This window comes from Oryctolagus cuniculus, chromosome 12 (genome assembly GCF_051225735.1).
Source record: "Oryctolagus cuniculus isolate XC-2025 breed Fujian yellow rabbit chromosome 12, ASM5122573v1, whole genome shotgun sequence".
NCBI classification, from domain to species: domain Eukaryota; kingdom Metazoa; phylum Chordata; class Mammalia; order Lagomorpha; family Leporidae; genus Oryctolagus; species Oryctolagus cuniculus.
Window position 1 is genome coordinate 85,065,783 of NC_142878.1, and position 15,881 is coordinate 85,081,663.

Consider the following 15,881-nt stretch of genomic DNA (forward strand, 5'->3'; position numbering starts at 1 on the left):
ATAAATAAAAAAAAATAAAAAAATAAAAAGAATATTACATATTGTCAAATGTGTATTACTCTTTTAAGATTTCAGTCACATTTTGTCCACTACAAATTTTCTCCAGTTTATCACGTGACCAAGCAGAAAACCACAGAAGAATTATGAGAAAAATAGTACAAGTGTTTTCTGGACTTACAGTGTGACACATGTCACAAGAAAATATATACATAAATATATATAAAACAAAATAACACAAAATAAGAGATATATAAATAAGAGATAACAATGGCCAAAATTTGAAATATTTTCATTTATTACCTGAAATTATATAGGTAGAAAGATATTCTTTTGCTGACCACATACTAAAATCTGTAAAAATGCTTTGATAAAGTTTTAAAAGTAGAAATCAGAATATTTGTATGACTTTATTAAGGGGAAATAATCGTTCCAACATTACTTCTGATAGATTTGAAACATGATCCCAACTGATATACAAAGAAAACAGGATGTTATTCCGCTTGACGACCAACTATAATTATAGTTTTATTCCTTATTTCTGAATCTTTAATGGAATATACAAAAACCTTCAGTAATTTTAAACCAAGAGATAGCAAAATGGGCTTTAAATGAACAAACCTGTTTACAGATATTTAAAATAAAAAATACTGCAAAAGCAAGTTAAAGAGAAAATGGAAGTCATTTCAGTTTACTATTCGATTCTAAATAATCAGTACTCAACTAAAGAAGTTTTACTATACTCTAATACCCAGCTAAATGATTTAATGTTTCCAGACATACTGAAAGGGACACAATTCACTCTAAAGTGTTACCTGCAGAGGAGAACGAAGGGTAATTACTTTATTCCCTTCAGTTGCATCAATCTGTACCAAGACTGAGTCAGAACGATTGGCGCTGGGATTCCGTACATTGTACAACAGCCGTCCAGGCCGGGCTACCGGGATATTTGCAACTTCTGTATATCCATGAGGTACTGAGGCACATCATAAGTGAAAAGAATTCCAAACAATAATTTATCAATATTGCTCTGTGACAGAATCATCATCAACACCTCAAAACAATGACAAGACTATTTGTTTTCATGACTAGAAATGATGACTAAAAAGTGTTTTAACACACAGGAACTAAAGGAAAACAGTTATTGATATACAATTTTTGATTTAAAATATAAGGGGTGATTATATTAAAACAAGTCAAATGCAACTCACCTCAAGTATATTGCAACAATCTCCAAGTTTCTTTATTTGTAATGGTAATCACTAATGTCAACATTTTAGAACTTCCAAATATAGTTACCTTCTATCTTCACTGAACTCCCATCCTATCCAATGTACACTCCTTACTTTATTATTGAAGGGTACAGAAATAATCTAACTTTCTAAGGTCCTTCTTAAGTTAATCAAGTTAACTTTTCTCAAATTTAGAAAAAGATAAGAGATAAGAGTTTATCAGCAATTTGTTTCAAGCCTTTAGAAATAGTATCTCCCAAAATATGTGCAGCAAAATATTTCCTTCATTATTTTATCAAAAATAAGTCCATAACAACAGTTCCTGAGATGATCTTAAAGCAAGATAAAGACCATGGCGTACCAAAAGTGAAAGTGAAGAAGGAGCTTTCCTGGCGGCTCAACATGGAGAGTCTTTCTGGTTGTGAAGGTTCCGTACTGGCATACTCCAATTCCAAATTCTGACCAGCAGCAACATCGTAAATATCACTTTTCTCAACACAGCCAATTACTCTGAGATTATGATTGGGCTGCACCTTAATGGGAATACCTATGGCATTTTTTACTGTAAAAGGAGCTCTGTCTTTTAAAGAGTAGTCAAAAGTAGAGGCAGTGCCCTCTGAAAAACCCTGAAAAAGAACATATCATAATAAAATTTTTGTAAAATGTACTTTTTAAAATCTGAATTTTGGCCCAAAAAAATCCATACATGATTCACATTAAAATTCTACTTGAAATATTCAAAGCAATAATCAAACATACTTTTGCTAAATTGTTGAAAACATTAAGACAACTTTTAGATATTGTAATATTCATTGTATCTCCTGAAGAAACATGAACTGCCATTTGTGGCTCAGGAATGAAATCATCTCCTGGCATCAAACTTTTATCCTGGACTGGGTTCTTCTTTACCTATGGAGATAAATAATATAAATTTCACATATTAACCAATAATAAAACTAAAATAACCGTGCTAAATTCTCCTTAGCTGGTCACTTTTCATTATGACTCCACAAATGTCTTCTTTTCAAAAATACATAGAGCATCATTCTGATTCGGTGCAAAGCAGCTTTCTTTCAACACACAGTCCATGCACACGGCAATGTTCAGAATCAGGTCACAAATGTGTTCAAAGTCAGCTACAGTATTTGTCTCCAGTGAGTTTCCCAGAGCATGGCTAGTTACTCCGTGGGGCCTAACTGCTGATTATGTGTTGATGAGTAATCTAAGACGAACCTGAAGTCTAAATTCACCCTTACTGGAGGTACCATTTGGAAGAAGGTTTCTCTCCTACTTTCTAATAGTAACATGCACAACTAAGTCATAAGATTTCCTTTCAGCTACCTACCAGATTCCATCAGATTTTGTTTTAAAAGCATCTCAAAAGCCTTGTGAAACATTCTTGGTTACTTTAACTTTATTCAGAGAAATTAGGACACGGGCTAAGTGCCTAACACAAGAAATATGCTGAGTCTCTTTTAGGGCCAGATTCCTCAGTAAAGGATTACAATCTTTTCAACTAGAATTTAAAGATTATGTGCTGTAACAATTGTTAACAGTTTGCAATTCACATTCCTGTTACCCTGGAATTACGTGCTTTGATATCTATAATTCTGAAATGTTCTCAAGACATAGCATAAAGAAATAATGCAAAACAGTTCAAGCACTAGAGTAACAATTCTCAAAACTTTCTGGTTTAACCCTTACAACCCACTGACTATCTCAAACAGCTTCATTCCTGTGAGCTGTACCTATATGGATTCTATCAGAAATTAAAACTGGGAAAAAATTAATATCCATTTAATAAAAATTACATGTTAATATAAACAACATTTGAAATGAAAAATAACTACTTAAAAATATAAAAGGTGAGAAGCCAGCATTTCTGATCGGGACAGTCACATGCTCTTATCGATATGCTTGGGTTTGAGTCCCGGCTTTTCCTCTTCCAATCCAGTTTCTGGCTAACGTGCTCCCTGAGAGGCAGCAGATGATAGCTCCAATACTTGAATCCTTGCCTCCGACATGGAGTAGGACTGAGCTGCAGGCTCCTGCCTTCAGTTTAGCCAGACCATGCTACTGTGGATGTCTGGAAATGAGCCAGCAGATGGAAGATCTCTGTCTCTTTATATATACATAAACAATGAAATGTGGTGCCTCCTTAAGAGAAGAGAGAGGAGCTACCATTTCTGTCCTGGCTCAAACTGCTCCAATCTCATATTCATATAATCTCTGAAAAACTCTACTGAATGCTCCTAAGAGAATACAAATTAAAATGATATAAATGACTGAATATTATTACAAAAGTAGAATTTGACCTCATGAATTTCAGGAAAGGCCTTCCAGGATCCTGGAACACATCTTGCAATGATTGAACTAAAAGTATCAATAGATATGTATAATGTCACTCTATACAAAGATATTTAACCATTTCCTTACTTACTTCAAGACTTAAATTCCACTGTCTCTTCCCCTCCACTCTTTCAATCAGTGGTTCCCAGACAGCATGGGTCTCATTGTAATAATGAACCTGGAAAGGCACAGAAGTGTAATACATGACTTTCTCAACTTTACTTACATATTTCTGTAACCAGCTGGAAAAATATTTAGTAATTGATATTATATCTCAATAGCCATTTTGAAATTCACTTAAAGACATAAAATTATAGAGCATCTTTTCATTTACTCTATTACTTGTTGCAACAAAAAATTATTTAGCAAAAACTCTTTAAAAATAAGTATGAAAAAATACTAAGCACCAACAAACCAAATGTTAGAATATATTCTCCATCCACTTACATACTTGATGTGGCTAGGTATAAACAACAAAGGCCTGTATCTTCATTCCGCAGCTGTACTTTCAAGAAGCTGGCTCTGGACTAAGAGCTATGACCATACCTGTAGTGTCATGTCAGCAGCAGCAGCCATCAGGGAAGTCCAATTTTTAATTTTTCCTGAAAACTTAGACTCAGCCAGTAATAAGGGTACAGTTCGATGTCCAAGGCCGCATTCCAAGGTAACCTGAACTGTCTCCACGGCAAGAGTACAATTCTCTTCTATGAGAGGATTTTCAATGTCTTTGAAATTTTCAGTTATTTCTGTTGCCATGTCAACACCAAGAAACCAAGAATTATAATCATTAATAGACTTGATACTCCAAAGGTTTTCCATTTCCTTAGTTGTATCTTTGGATTCAACTTCTTTTGGTTTTGGAGACATGGCAGCCATGATTGTCATTACAGTATTAAGAATTATGGGTGAAATCTTTAAAAAAAGAAAGCAAAAAATGTTCAGAATAGATTCTTTCTCAGCTGAGAATTAACAAATACAGGACACAAAAGTTAAAAACTTAAAATGTAAATGTGTTGAATCTGTAACTCAGGAACAAAAGAGAGAACACAAAATCATGTGTTGTGTCAACTAACTGTACCACACAGATTTCCACTCACTCAGTTATCTGGAACTAATTTGTGTTACATATTGAAACTTACACTGATCACTTCAGAGTAAAATAATGTTATATGAATGGACAAATATGAGAAGTGTAATCAACTTTTCCATTCTTCAAGCAGCTGTATTAAGTAAGCAAAGTGCATGATCTTTTGCTGAGTTATACACAGATAGCTCCCTTTTATCTTACTGAAAATCTGTGAGTTGCGCCTTATTTGGGAGCAGTATCTTTGTTCACCTTCCTCACCATGCTTTCATTATACAAATGATGGTACTTTGTGTGTCCACTCATCACCCTCCCAACTGCTACCAGCCATTTCATTCTTAGGCTTAAAATCTTCAACAACTTCCTCTAACTTTCAGGACAAAATACAAACTCTCCATATGGCTTGGTACACAAAGCTCCTTGTGACCTAGTGTCTAATCAGCTAGCCAGAGATCCCCACAGTTCAAGAAACACTGAGTCATGTAAGATAAATGCAGTCCTTCACATTTCACTTCTCTCCACCTCTACTTACCCAGTATGCTAAAGAGACGTAATTACATTACCAAAAGGAAGACCTAGTTAGCAACACTTTCCTAATTTCCTGTCAACTAAATGAGGTTTCTTCTTGACTTATTATACTCACTAATATTTGATGACCTCAGTCCTAAAAACTACCACACCATCTGTCTGGACATATGGAACTACTACTCTAAGTGCTTAAAGAATTATTTTCATAATTCATACTGTCAGTTCTGTCTGGAGAAACCTCCCCCCTCCCTTTCCATCTTTCTAAGTTTCATTGCCTTTCCCAACTTAGTTCAGGTAGTCTCACCCCCAGTTTTTCCTGATGTCTTGGTCTGAATTAGAGGACCTGTGCTCATGCTCGCAATAGCACCTGGAGCATGCCTCAACTGAAAGCTATAATCACTGAGTTACTTACTTCCTTCTCACACACATGTTTGCTGAATAAAAAAGTTTTGTACAAAAAAGTGGAAGGTCCTCTTAGTACCTAATCTAGTACTTCAGGGATTTAAATATATGCAAAATTCAAGGAATTTCCCCCCATTTGCTACTTTATATCCTAAAAGTATAAATTCGTTAATAAAACAGAATCTAAGACTACATCATGTTTTTAAATATTGGACAAAAATTACAGTGTTGCATACATGGTACATAAAATGAAATTAATGTGAATTTCAATTCTACCACTGTTGGTCAAAGACCTATGAATAAAGCTACCATCATTACTGGCATTAACAATCTCATTTCTGTGTCCTCTGGACAGAAACAGATTTCAGAAAGCATTCTGTATCTTCTATTTTTACCTGGGTATAGGGTTGTACTTAAAAAATACAAATGTTGCTAAAGAACAGAAACTGTTTTTTCAATACTTTAAATATAAGGGATTTTTAAAAAAAATTCTAATTTATTTCTACCATACATTTGTTATTTCAAATATTTTATGAACCAAACAAAATATCAGTTATGAAATTCAAAATATACTTAAATAAAAGCCTAAAAGTAACAATAACAGCAACCTCCTCTAATTCTTTCTCCTCCCACCCCAGCTCTGCTCTCCTCTCGAACTCAACCTCTCCAACACACACGTGCAAATATAACAGAACACTACCTTGTTCATTCATAAATATTAAAAGTGCTCTTACAGAGAAAACAGAAACAAACATTTGCATTTAAAATATATTTTAATGTTACAACTATTTACTCATTACTGAACGTGACTATCACTGATACTCAAATTATGAAAAGACAGCAAAAGATATTATCTCAAGGAACAGCAAATATATAATATTGTTACAAAAACAAGAATTTTTACCCAAAAATATGACAAGCACTAACCTTAATTATAAATTCTTTGACCATAATATTTATATTTTGTTTTCCTGAAGCCCATGTACATTTTTCCATAAATAAAGAGCAGGGATGCAATACCTAGTAACAAATAAGTGAAATTCATATGTCTTTAGTGATCAATTCATTATACAATTAATACATACTTAGAAGAGCCACAGCGTATTTAACTTAGCGCTTTAACTATAGTCTACTATCAAAAGCAGAAACGCAAGGCAAACTAGCTAAGAAGCTCTTGGTCAAACTCTGAACTACAACAAATTGTGAACACTATACAGCACTTGAAGCACTTCTGATGGATTTCTTTACACCAAATCCTTAAGGGAAGGTGTACTTCAATAGCAGAAGTTTAAAATGTCTCCTCTTGCTGAATCATATTTCACAAGATGCCTCCTGTAAGTAGCTGTAAAAATCAGCTCAAGAATGAGGTAAGAAAAGTAAATGAAAAGTCTCTGGATAATTAACAGGCCAATCTTCAATATCATGTTATGTCCTTATTAGAATAAATTTCAAATATTCAAACTTGATGAGATATTAAAAATATAGTCTATGCTCTCACATATCATTAAACAAATAAAAGAACCATGCCTCTGAACTGACCAGAGTAATAAGAATTATTACATAATTTTCATTTTTAAAATAATGAGGATAAGTTTTAAATGCAGTATAAACTTTCTGTGATATGTTAAAAGATAATCCTGGGCCGGCGCCGTGGCTCAATAGGCTAATCCTCCACCTTGTGGCACCGGCACACCAGGTTCTAGTCCCGGTCGGGGCGCCGGATTCTGTCCCGGTTGCCCCTCTTTCAGGCCAGCTCTCTGCTATGGCCCGGAAGTACAGTGGAGGATGGCCCAAGTGCTTGGGCCCTGCACCCCATGGGAGACCAGGAGAAGCACCTGGCTCCTGCCTTCGGATCAGCGCAGTGCACTGGCCACAGCGCTCCAGCCGCGGCGGCCATTGGAGGGTAAACCAACGGCAAAGGAAGACCTTTCTCTCTGCCTCTTTCTCTCTCATTGTCCACTCTGGCTGTCAAAAAAAAAAAAAAAAAAAAGATAATCCTGTCCGTCGGTGCCGTGGCTCAATAGGCTAATCCTCCGCCTTGCAGCGCCGGCACACTGGGGTCTAGTCCCGGTCAGGGCGCCGGATTCTGTCCCGGTTGCCCCTCTTCCAGGCCAGCTCTCTGCTGTGGCCAGGGAGTGCAGTGGAGAATGGCCCAAGTGCTTGGGCCCTGCACCCCATGGGAGACCAGGAGAAACACCTGGCTCCTGCCTTCGGATCAGCGCGGTGCACCGGCTGCAGCGCACCAGCCACTGGAGGGTAAACCAACAGCAAAGGAAGACCTTTCTCTCTGTCTCTTTCTCTCTCTCACTGTCCACTCTGTCTGAAAAAAAAAAAAAAAATCCTGTCCAAAAATAATTCATGACAACATATAGACAAAGCCAGTCAAGTAACAGCCCACACCTTTTTAAATTTAAAATAACATTGAAAATGAGTCATGTAATATATATTTTCTTATCACAAAATTATCAACTTAACATTAAAAGTAATGAATCTAGTAAATAACTAAAATAATATTTTAATAATGTGAGAAAAATTTGACATTTGCATTTAAAAGATTTCTGCTTGTCTATTTTTTTGGCTGAAGACAGGGAGAACACCCATCTGCTGGGTCACTCCTCAAATCCAATCAATGGCCAGGGCTAAATCTGGAAGCCAGGAATGCAACCCAGGTCTCCCACTGGCAGAAACTCAATTATGACTTGGGCCACCACTATTATCTTCCAGGGCAGCTTTAGCATCAAGCCGGAGTCAGGAGATGGAGCCAGGAATCAAATTCAGGTACTCTGATGCAGGATGCAGGCATCATAACAAGTAGCCTAAACATCTGCCCTGAAGTTAACTTTTAATAAATAACCACAGAACTCCATCTCTTTTAGTCCCATAGATCTAACTGAATTTTTCTCATCCTCAATTTAAAGAGTCATTTACCCCTTAGGCATATTATATTGGACAACAAACACTGACTTACAATAAAATGTAAATACTATTCAACAGAAGATAGAATAATGAAAAGAAAACCACTCTGGAGATAGCCTCCAACTCTGTCACTAGCAGCCATGACAGTCATTTCACACATCTGGAGCTCAACATCCTTACCTACAGAGCCCCATGTCTGTAGTAAATATTCTCTAAAGTCTGATATTATCAGTTCTCTTACTCTAGAATTCTATGAATCAACCACTTCTGCCATTTTCAATCCAAGACTAGGAGACAAGGCAATTCTTACTGTGGTGATGCTCTTCCCTCTCTTTTCTCTGAGAAAAGGGCACGCGAGCACTTTCAGATCGCGCACAGAAGCTTCCATCATCTGTTCGAGTCTGGACGTGGACAGAGAGAGGTTACACTGGAACGAGGCCGTCAGAGCAGGGGCATCAGCCTTTGTCAGGTTGGCCACAAACACCACTTCTGGATCTGTGATCATGGCCTTTAACGTCATATTGGATCTTACAGAGTCCTCTGAACAAACACAGGGAACAAAAATATTTTAATGTAAATCGTGTTACTTAACCAAAATCATGTCAGTTAACTACACGTCATCTACAAGTTATTAAACTTTTCTCAACATTTTGCTATAACAGATTCAAAAATGAACAACTGCAGCAGATAAATTCTGCTAACCTTTCTCCATCTTGACTTTCCCCATGGCAGTCTGTCTTCGTGGAACATGTGTTTCTTTTGCCATATTTTCTGGACTCTGAGGCACAGCTTTGATAAAGAAATCTGCCACAGTCATCAGAAACTCCACACTGGCACACACATACAGCTTGTCAAGAACAGCGTCAATCTGGCTTCCATTTTTGTCTTGTTTGTAACTTATATCAATCATAGAACTATTGTTATCTTGGCCATTCTTTTTGTCGATCATTCTGAAAACATATACAGTATTCATTATTTTATTCCAGATAAAATAATTAAAATAAAGAAAAGTTTCCCATATATTTCAGTATCATTTTTCTTCTTTCAGTTTCTTATATGAATAGAAAACAAGACACTGTTAACTGGAACCTAATTATCTAGTAGAAACCAAGACACGGTCTCCTAATCTCCAAGCAAGATTCATGCTATTAAGTAATTATAAAATATTTTATAATTACAATGCAAAGTTGTACTAGAGAACCAAAACAATGACTGCTAGGAAGGCCAATTAACAAAACACATCCATATGGTTCCACAAAATGTAAGATAATGTCTTTATAATTTTTTTTACAAAATATAACCTCCCTGAAGGAATTCACCTCCAAAGATCATCCTGTACAATTAGGTTCTGACAGTATTCAACGCAACTCAAATCAGCAAGTATTTATCAAATGCCTGCAATGATAGTTTCTATAGGTCCTCGCTTGTGCTAGAAGAACAGGCTACCAAATAGATGGTGGCCATGTATTCTCCTGGCTCACAGAGCTGGGAATAGCTACTCCAGACAGGAAATTTGCAAACTGGAAAAGCTGGTTAGTTGGTAGCACTCTTTCTTCATTTACTTGTTCTGAGAAACAGAAGATTCAAAAGCATTTCCTATGTATTCAGTAGAGTCCAAGTTTAATTATTAATATAGTTTTTTTCAAAAATAAGTTTTTAAATCAAGTACAAAATTATTTGTCTCATCAGTTGAGAAAGGAATAAAAACATAATTAGGCAACTGAAGCTTTTGTCATGATGTATTTGTCACCTTTCATTAGGATGATAAAAGCTAATTTTTCAAAAATGGGTTGATAGAGTAATTTTTTAACTCATCCTTATACCTTCCTACATTTCACAAAGGATATAACATAATTATACCACATTCTGTTTTATGAAAACTTTGAAAGAAATTTCGCAGAATTGCTTTAGAATAGAAAAAATGCCTGAGTTTATAAATCTGCAAATACAGTATTTTATAAAACTTTGTTTTAAATACTTCACAAACAGAGTGACAGGAATTATTTACTACTATAACAATTATGATTTTTTGACTATTTTAAAATTTACTTTATGTGAGTGACACTGAACATCTTTTTCTTTAATTCTTGTGTACTGCCGAGGCCTACATTCCTGTTGGGCTAGTCTTTCAACTTTTTATTTGTTGAACTCTTTATTTAGTGGAAATAAGTCTATGGCTGTCATATAAATTAAAAACATATTATCTCAAAAAACATAAAAAAATTTTTAAAAAATAAGAGAAATAGACAAAATAAATAAGACAAAGACAAGACCTAAAACTTTTTAACAGAACTGAATTCTATTATATACTGGAGACAATTTGGAAAAATACATTATCCGATGCATCATCCCACATGGAATTAACTATTCAAACTTTTACATTCTCTTAGTTCCATTTTTAAGATGGCACTCCATTTTACTAAGAAACTTCCACTTAATCTGTGGAATGAAATAATAACACTTCTTAACGCCATTCCAATCAGGAAGTATGACCCAAAGACAGAGACTCTTTTGATGATCCCAGGCCTAGCTATGTCTGATGGTAATACCAGGTGCAGTGTCACCCCTAAGTAACGTAGAGCAAATCCAGATCTGACAAACCTCGAAGTTGCTCTCTCAATGCCTTCTCTGAGGTCATCAAGGGTGCATGTCTCAAGTTTAACGCTGACATTCACTGAGCCATCCTTAAACATCTTCCCTGTGGAGGCCATCAGATGTAGTCTGAGCTCACCGAGACGGAAACTGTCATTATGAAACGAGAGCTTGGATTCCTGTAGTGTATTTTTCAAGAAAAGAAATCAGTTACCTTTAAATACCATGTAATTTATTTTATACATATTTCTTAATTCAAACTTTTGAGGCAAATGAATCTCACACATTTTAAGAGTATGGATGCTGAAACACATAAACCGAACCGAACAATACACACATTTATGAGCTGGCATGGACATGTGTGTTGGTGAAATTCAAGAATGGTTTGGTTAATATTTATAGCTCAATGCAAATAAAAACAATCAGGAAACATGTTGCCAATTAATCAATCTAACTTCTTAGTATCTAATGCACTCTCTGTAAAAAACACTATGGGACAATTAGGGGGCTTTCAGGGAAGGACCAGGTGTGTCGGTGACCTCAGAGAGCTTATACCTAAATGAGAAAACAAAACAGAAAAGCGCAGAAAGGAACATCACAACGAATGCTACAAATGATCAAATACCTTGCCTTAGAGTAATTTATTTAGTCATCCTTATACCTTCCCACATTTCACAAAGCGTATTAGGTAATTAGGTTAAGAAAACAGTCAAAGCTCAGAAAAGGCAAATGGATTGTTGTTGTCTGGAGAAGTTGGTGAAGAAGGAGAAAACTTAACTGAGCCTTGGAGGATGACCAGAATCAGAGTAAGAAGGTAGAGGACAAGGTAGAGGGGAAAGGATCATAAGCAAACCATGCAAGACGCTCAGAGTGCACAGGATACAGGGTGGTTAGACTTGAATATTCCAATTAAAGAAGGGTAGGGACTGGGGAGAAAAGAAACCTGGGGTTCTAGCCAATCCTAAACTAAAGATGTAAACTCCTATTTATAGGAAAATGAACTTCAATCTTTACTCCACTCTAACATTAAATTCCAAATTCTTTAGATATGCCCAGAATTTAAAAGGAACAGAATCTAACCAATAAACAAATAAACAAACAAACAAAAAAAACTTTCAGGAAAGTAAAGAACATATGTCACATTTGCTCATTGGAGATCATGGCATTGAAAAGTGGAATGCTGATGACAAAATCCTTGAAACTTCACATCTTCTCTTGTGTACGACAGTACAGAGCATATAGGTGGAGAATGCATTATTACTGACATATTTTGAATGCTTTAACTTATAAAAATGAGTAATTCACATGCTTCTGTTCTGTAACCATTAGTAGAAATTATCTACGATACACTATTTCCTAAACACAAGTTATTGAAATACACAATTTTGAGTCACTGGATTTTTTTTATAAGGAGAAATTCACATAAAATCATATGGAACATACTTAACTAAAATGAGAAGTGGAAAATGGCTATAATACTCATTTAGGAAACTGAGCTTGTCAATATCTAGGATGGATTAAAGGAAAAAGAGTGACCAACAGTCACTAGAATATTCTAAGTGTGAGCTAAGACTCTCAAACAAAACTAGAGAAATGACACAAAGAACAAATGCTGGGGCCAGCGCCGTGGCTCACTTGGTTAATCCTCCACCTGTGGTGCCGGCATCCCATATGGGCGCCGGTTCTAGTTCCGGCTGCTCCTCTTCCAGTCCAGCTCTCTGCTGTGGCCTGGGAAGGCAGTGGAGATTGTCCCAAGTGCTTGGGCACCTGCACCCACGTGGGAGACCAGGAAGAAGCACCTGGCTCCTGGCTTCAGACTGGTGTAGCTCTGGCCGTAGCAGTCATTTGGGGGATGAACCAACGGAAGGAAGACCTTTCTCTCTGTCTCTCTCTCTCTCTCTCTCACTGTCTAACTCTGCCTGTCAAATAAATAAAAATAAATTAAAAATATTGAAAAAAGAACAAATGCTGACGTGAAGAACAGCGCTCAGTATCTAAATGAGTTAGGACAGCAAACAGAGAAGGAAATAAACAGGAAAATAAGATTCTACATCTAGGGGTCTAGTAGACACTGGCAGATTAAGTGAAATGAAGAATGCTTTCAGGGCAGGTGCTGTGGTGAAGCGGGTAAAGCTGCCGCGATGTTGGCATCCGATATGGGAACTGGTTTGAGTTCCTCTGCTCCACTTATGATCCAGCTCTCTGCTATGGCCTGGGAAAGCAGTGGAAGATGGTCCAAGTCCTTGGACCGCTGCACCCACGTGGAAGACCTGGAAAAAGCTCTTGGATCCTGGCAATGGTTCAGCACAGCTCCAGCCTTTGTGGCAACTGGGGAGTAAACCAGCAGATGGAAGACCTCTCTCTCTCTTTCTGCCTCTCCTCCTCTGTGTAACTCAGACTTTCAAATAAACAAATCTTAAAAAAAAAAAAAATAACTAAACTGTTCATTTTCTACAAGATTGTTTTCTGTTTTATTTATTTATTTTTTTTTGACAGGCAGAGTGGACAGTGAGAGAGAGACAGAGAGACAGAGAGAAAGGTCTTCCTTTGCCGTTGGTTCACCCTCCAATGGCCGCCGCGGCCAGCGTGCTGCGGCTGGCGCACCGGGCTGATCCGATGGCAGGAGTCAGGTACTTCTCCTGGTCTCCCATGGGGCGCAGGGCCCAAGCACTTGGGCCATCCTCCACTGCACTCCCTGGCCACAGCAGAGAGCTGGCCTGGAAGAGGGGCAACTGGGACAGAATCCAGCGCCCCAACTGGGACTAGAACCCAGTGTGCCAGCGCCGCAAGGTGGAGGATTAGTCTAGTGAGCCGCGGCGCCAGCCCTGGTGTTTTCATGAACACCAAACACTATAAATTTTTCATGAAGGCAGTTCATTACCCAAATGATGGACACTAACCCAAAGTTCAACAGTAGCAATGTATGAATACTGTAAAAATTTTAAAAAACAATACCAAAGCTGAATTAGCATATAAAACTATATTAGCAACAGATATAATATCCAAAATCAATGAAATATGGGTATTATAATATGGCATGTGTGTTATGGGTGTTAGCATATAATTACTTTGCATAATCAAAAATATTTACTGGAATTCACCATTTACAAAATTAAAAAATTTCCTACAATACTACTAATATATTATTTAGTTCAAATCATCATGACACTAGATCTTGGTTCTTCAGTATTTTAATCTGTATCCCTAGTATGTATCTACTATATATAAAATTTACTCAGTAAAAACACAATTAATATTTATATATCAGAAACAACCATGAATTTAAGAATAATTGTTTTAGCTCCAAAACCACAATTTATTTATTTATTTATTTATTTTTGACAGGCAGAGTGGACAGTGAGAGAGAGAGAGAGAGACAGAGAGAAAGGTCTTCCTTTGCTGTTGGTTCACCCTCCAATGGCCGCCACGGCTGGCGCGCTGCGGCCGGTGCACCGCACTGATCCGATGGCAGGAGCCAGGTGCTTCTCCTGGTCTCCCATGGGGTGCAGGGCCCAAGTACTTGGGCCATCCTCCACTGCACTCCCTGGCCACAGCAGAGAGCTGGCCTGGAAGAGGGGCAACTGGGACAGAATCCGGCACCCCGACCGGGACTAGAACCCGGTGTGCCAGCGCCGCAGGTGGAGGATTAGCCTAGTGAGCCGTGGCGCCAGCAACCACAATTATTTTTCTCAAATAGTTATATATACACATATTTCTAGCTGTACGATAAAATTGTGCATGCAATTAATCCCATATCAAATTATATTAGCAATGAATTAAAATATTTTATTTCTGATATCACTCGTGAAGAAATAAAATTCTAAGATCTTTCCTCTAGCCTAATAATATTAGGAACACTAACAAGGTAACAACATAGGGCAGAACAAATGCACACTCTGTAGGCCAAACAGAATTTTAAATTTTCTAATGAACAGCCACAGCACAAAAAAAAAGTCAGTATTTAAAACTGAGTATCTAGAGCTCGGGATTTATTTTTAACTTCAGAAGTTTATTACATACCTGGCTGATATCATTGTTATAAAGTGTAACAGAGAGAGACTCAAAGTGAAAGTCAAACTGGAGGGTGACGTTCTGGTCCACAGAGAGCTGGGAGTCTGTCAAGTCTTCTTGCTCTACAGGTTCCAACACAAACAGGAAAATAAAGCTTTTAAGTTGGTATACTGATTTACATATTTTCAAAAAGCTTTGATAATTTTTATTATAAAGTTATACAGGCCTTCTAGGATTATTTAACTCATACTTTGAAACAATAAAAGTGGCAATAATTATTTCATATGTATTTAGTAAATACAAGGCAAAGTAGATGAGATAGATTACTCACATCTTTTTAAGAAAAAGATGGGGTGTGGGGAGCAACTGGGAGCAACTCGGACTAGACTAAGTTACTGGAATTAAGACTTATTCTATGCATCTGCTCTCCCACAATATGGCGCTGGGAGAGGAGGAAACAGCTTCTACACAGCTGCCTCCAGTTCAACCAATAAACAGCAGGACCTGCTCCTGATTGCAGGAGAGCAGCGTACTCGGCGTGTGGGTAGCCGAGTTGGGATTGGTGGAAGAGGACTATAAAGGAGGAGAGAGACAACATGCACCAGGAACATCTATCTGAAGGAACACCTGTGCAGCCCCCGAGAGAGCCGGCCGGTGGTGTGCCGCTCCCCCGCGGAAGTGGGGAAAGTGGCAGGGGGCCCGCCCCTCCACAGAGGTGGAGGGACGGTAGCCAACCCGGGAAGAACCAGCAGCAAACCCGGGGAGGGCCG

The 15,881-nt window shown here is 37.5% G+C and overlaps 1 protein-coding gene across 5 annotated transcripts in view; it reads right to left on the reverse strand.

The window, feature by feature from the left end:
• The window catches only part of VPS13C (vacuolar protein sorting 13 homolog C), a 207,616-nt gene that overhangs the window by 51,774 nt on the left and 139,961 nt on the right, over positions 1 to 15,881 (reverse strand). For all 5 annotated transcript variants that reach the window (XR_007910408.3, XM_051822342.3, XM_051822343.3 and 2 more), the window contains 10 exons: positions 15,121 to 15,233; positions 11,110 to 11,279; positions 9,211 to 9,458; positions 8,819 to 9,048; positions 6,520 to 6,612; positions 4,125 to 4,490; positions 3,670 to 3,756; positions 1,989 to 2,138; positions 1,591 to 1,855; positions 813 to 973 (listed from right to left, as the gene is read on the reverse strand). Coding sequence is in view for 4 of the 5 variants with exons in the window: in XM_051822342.3 (XP_051678302.3) it covers positions 813 to 973; positions 1,591 to 1,855; positions 1,989 to 2,138; positions 3,670 to 3,756; positions 4,125 to 4,490; positions 6,520 to 6,612; positions 8,819 to 9,048; positions 9,211 to 9,458; positions 11,110 to 11,279; positions 15,121 to 15,233 (1,883 nt within the window). In the remaining variant the exon portion in view is untranslated. The remainder of the gene's footprint in view (positions 1 to 812; positions 974 to 1,590; positions 1,856 to 1,988; positions 2,139 to 3,669; positions 3,757 to 4,124; positions 4,491 to 6,519; positions 6,613 to 8,818; positions 9,049 to 9,210; positions 9,459 to 11,109; positions 11,280 to 15,120; positions 15,234 to 15,881) is intronic.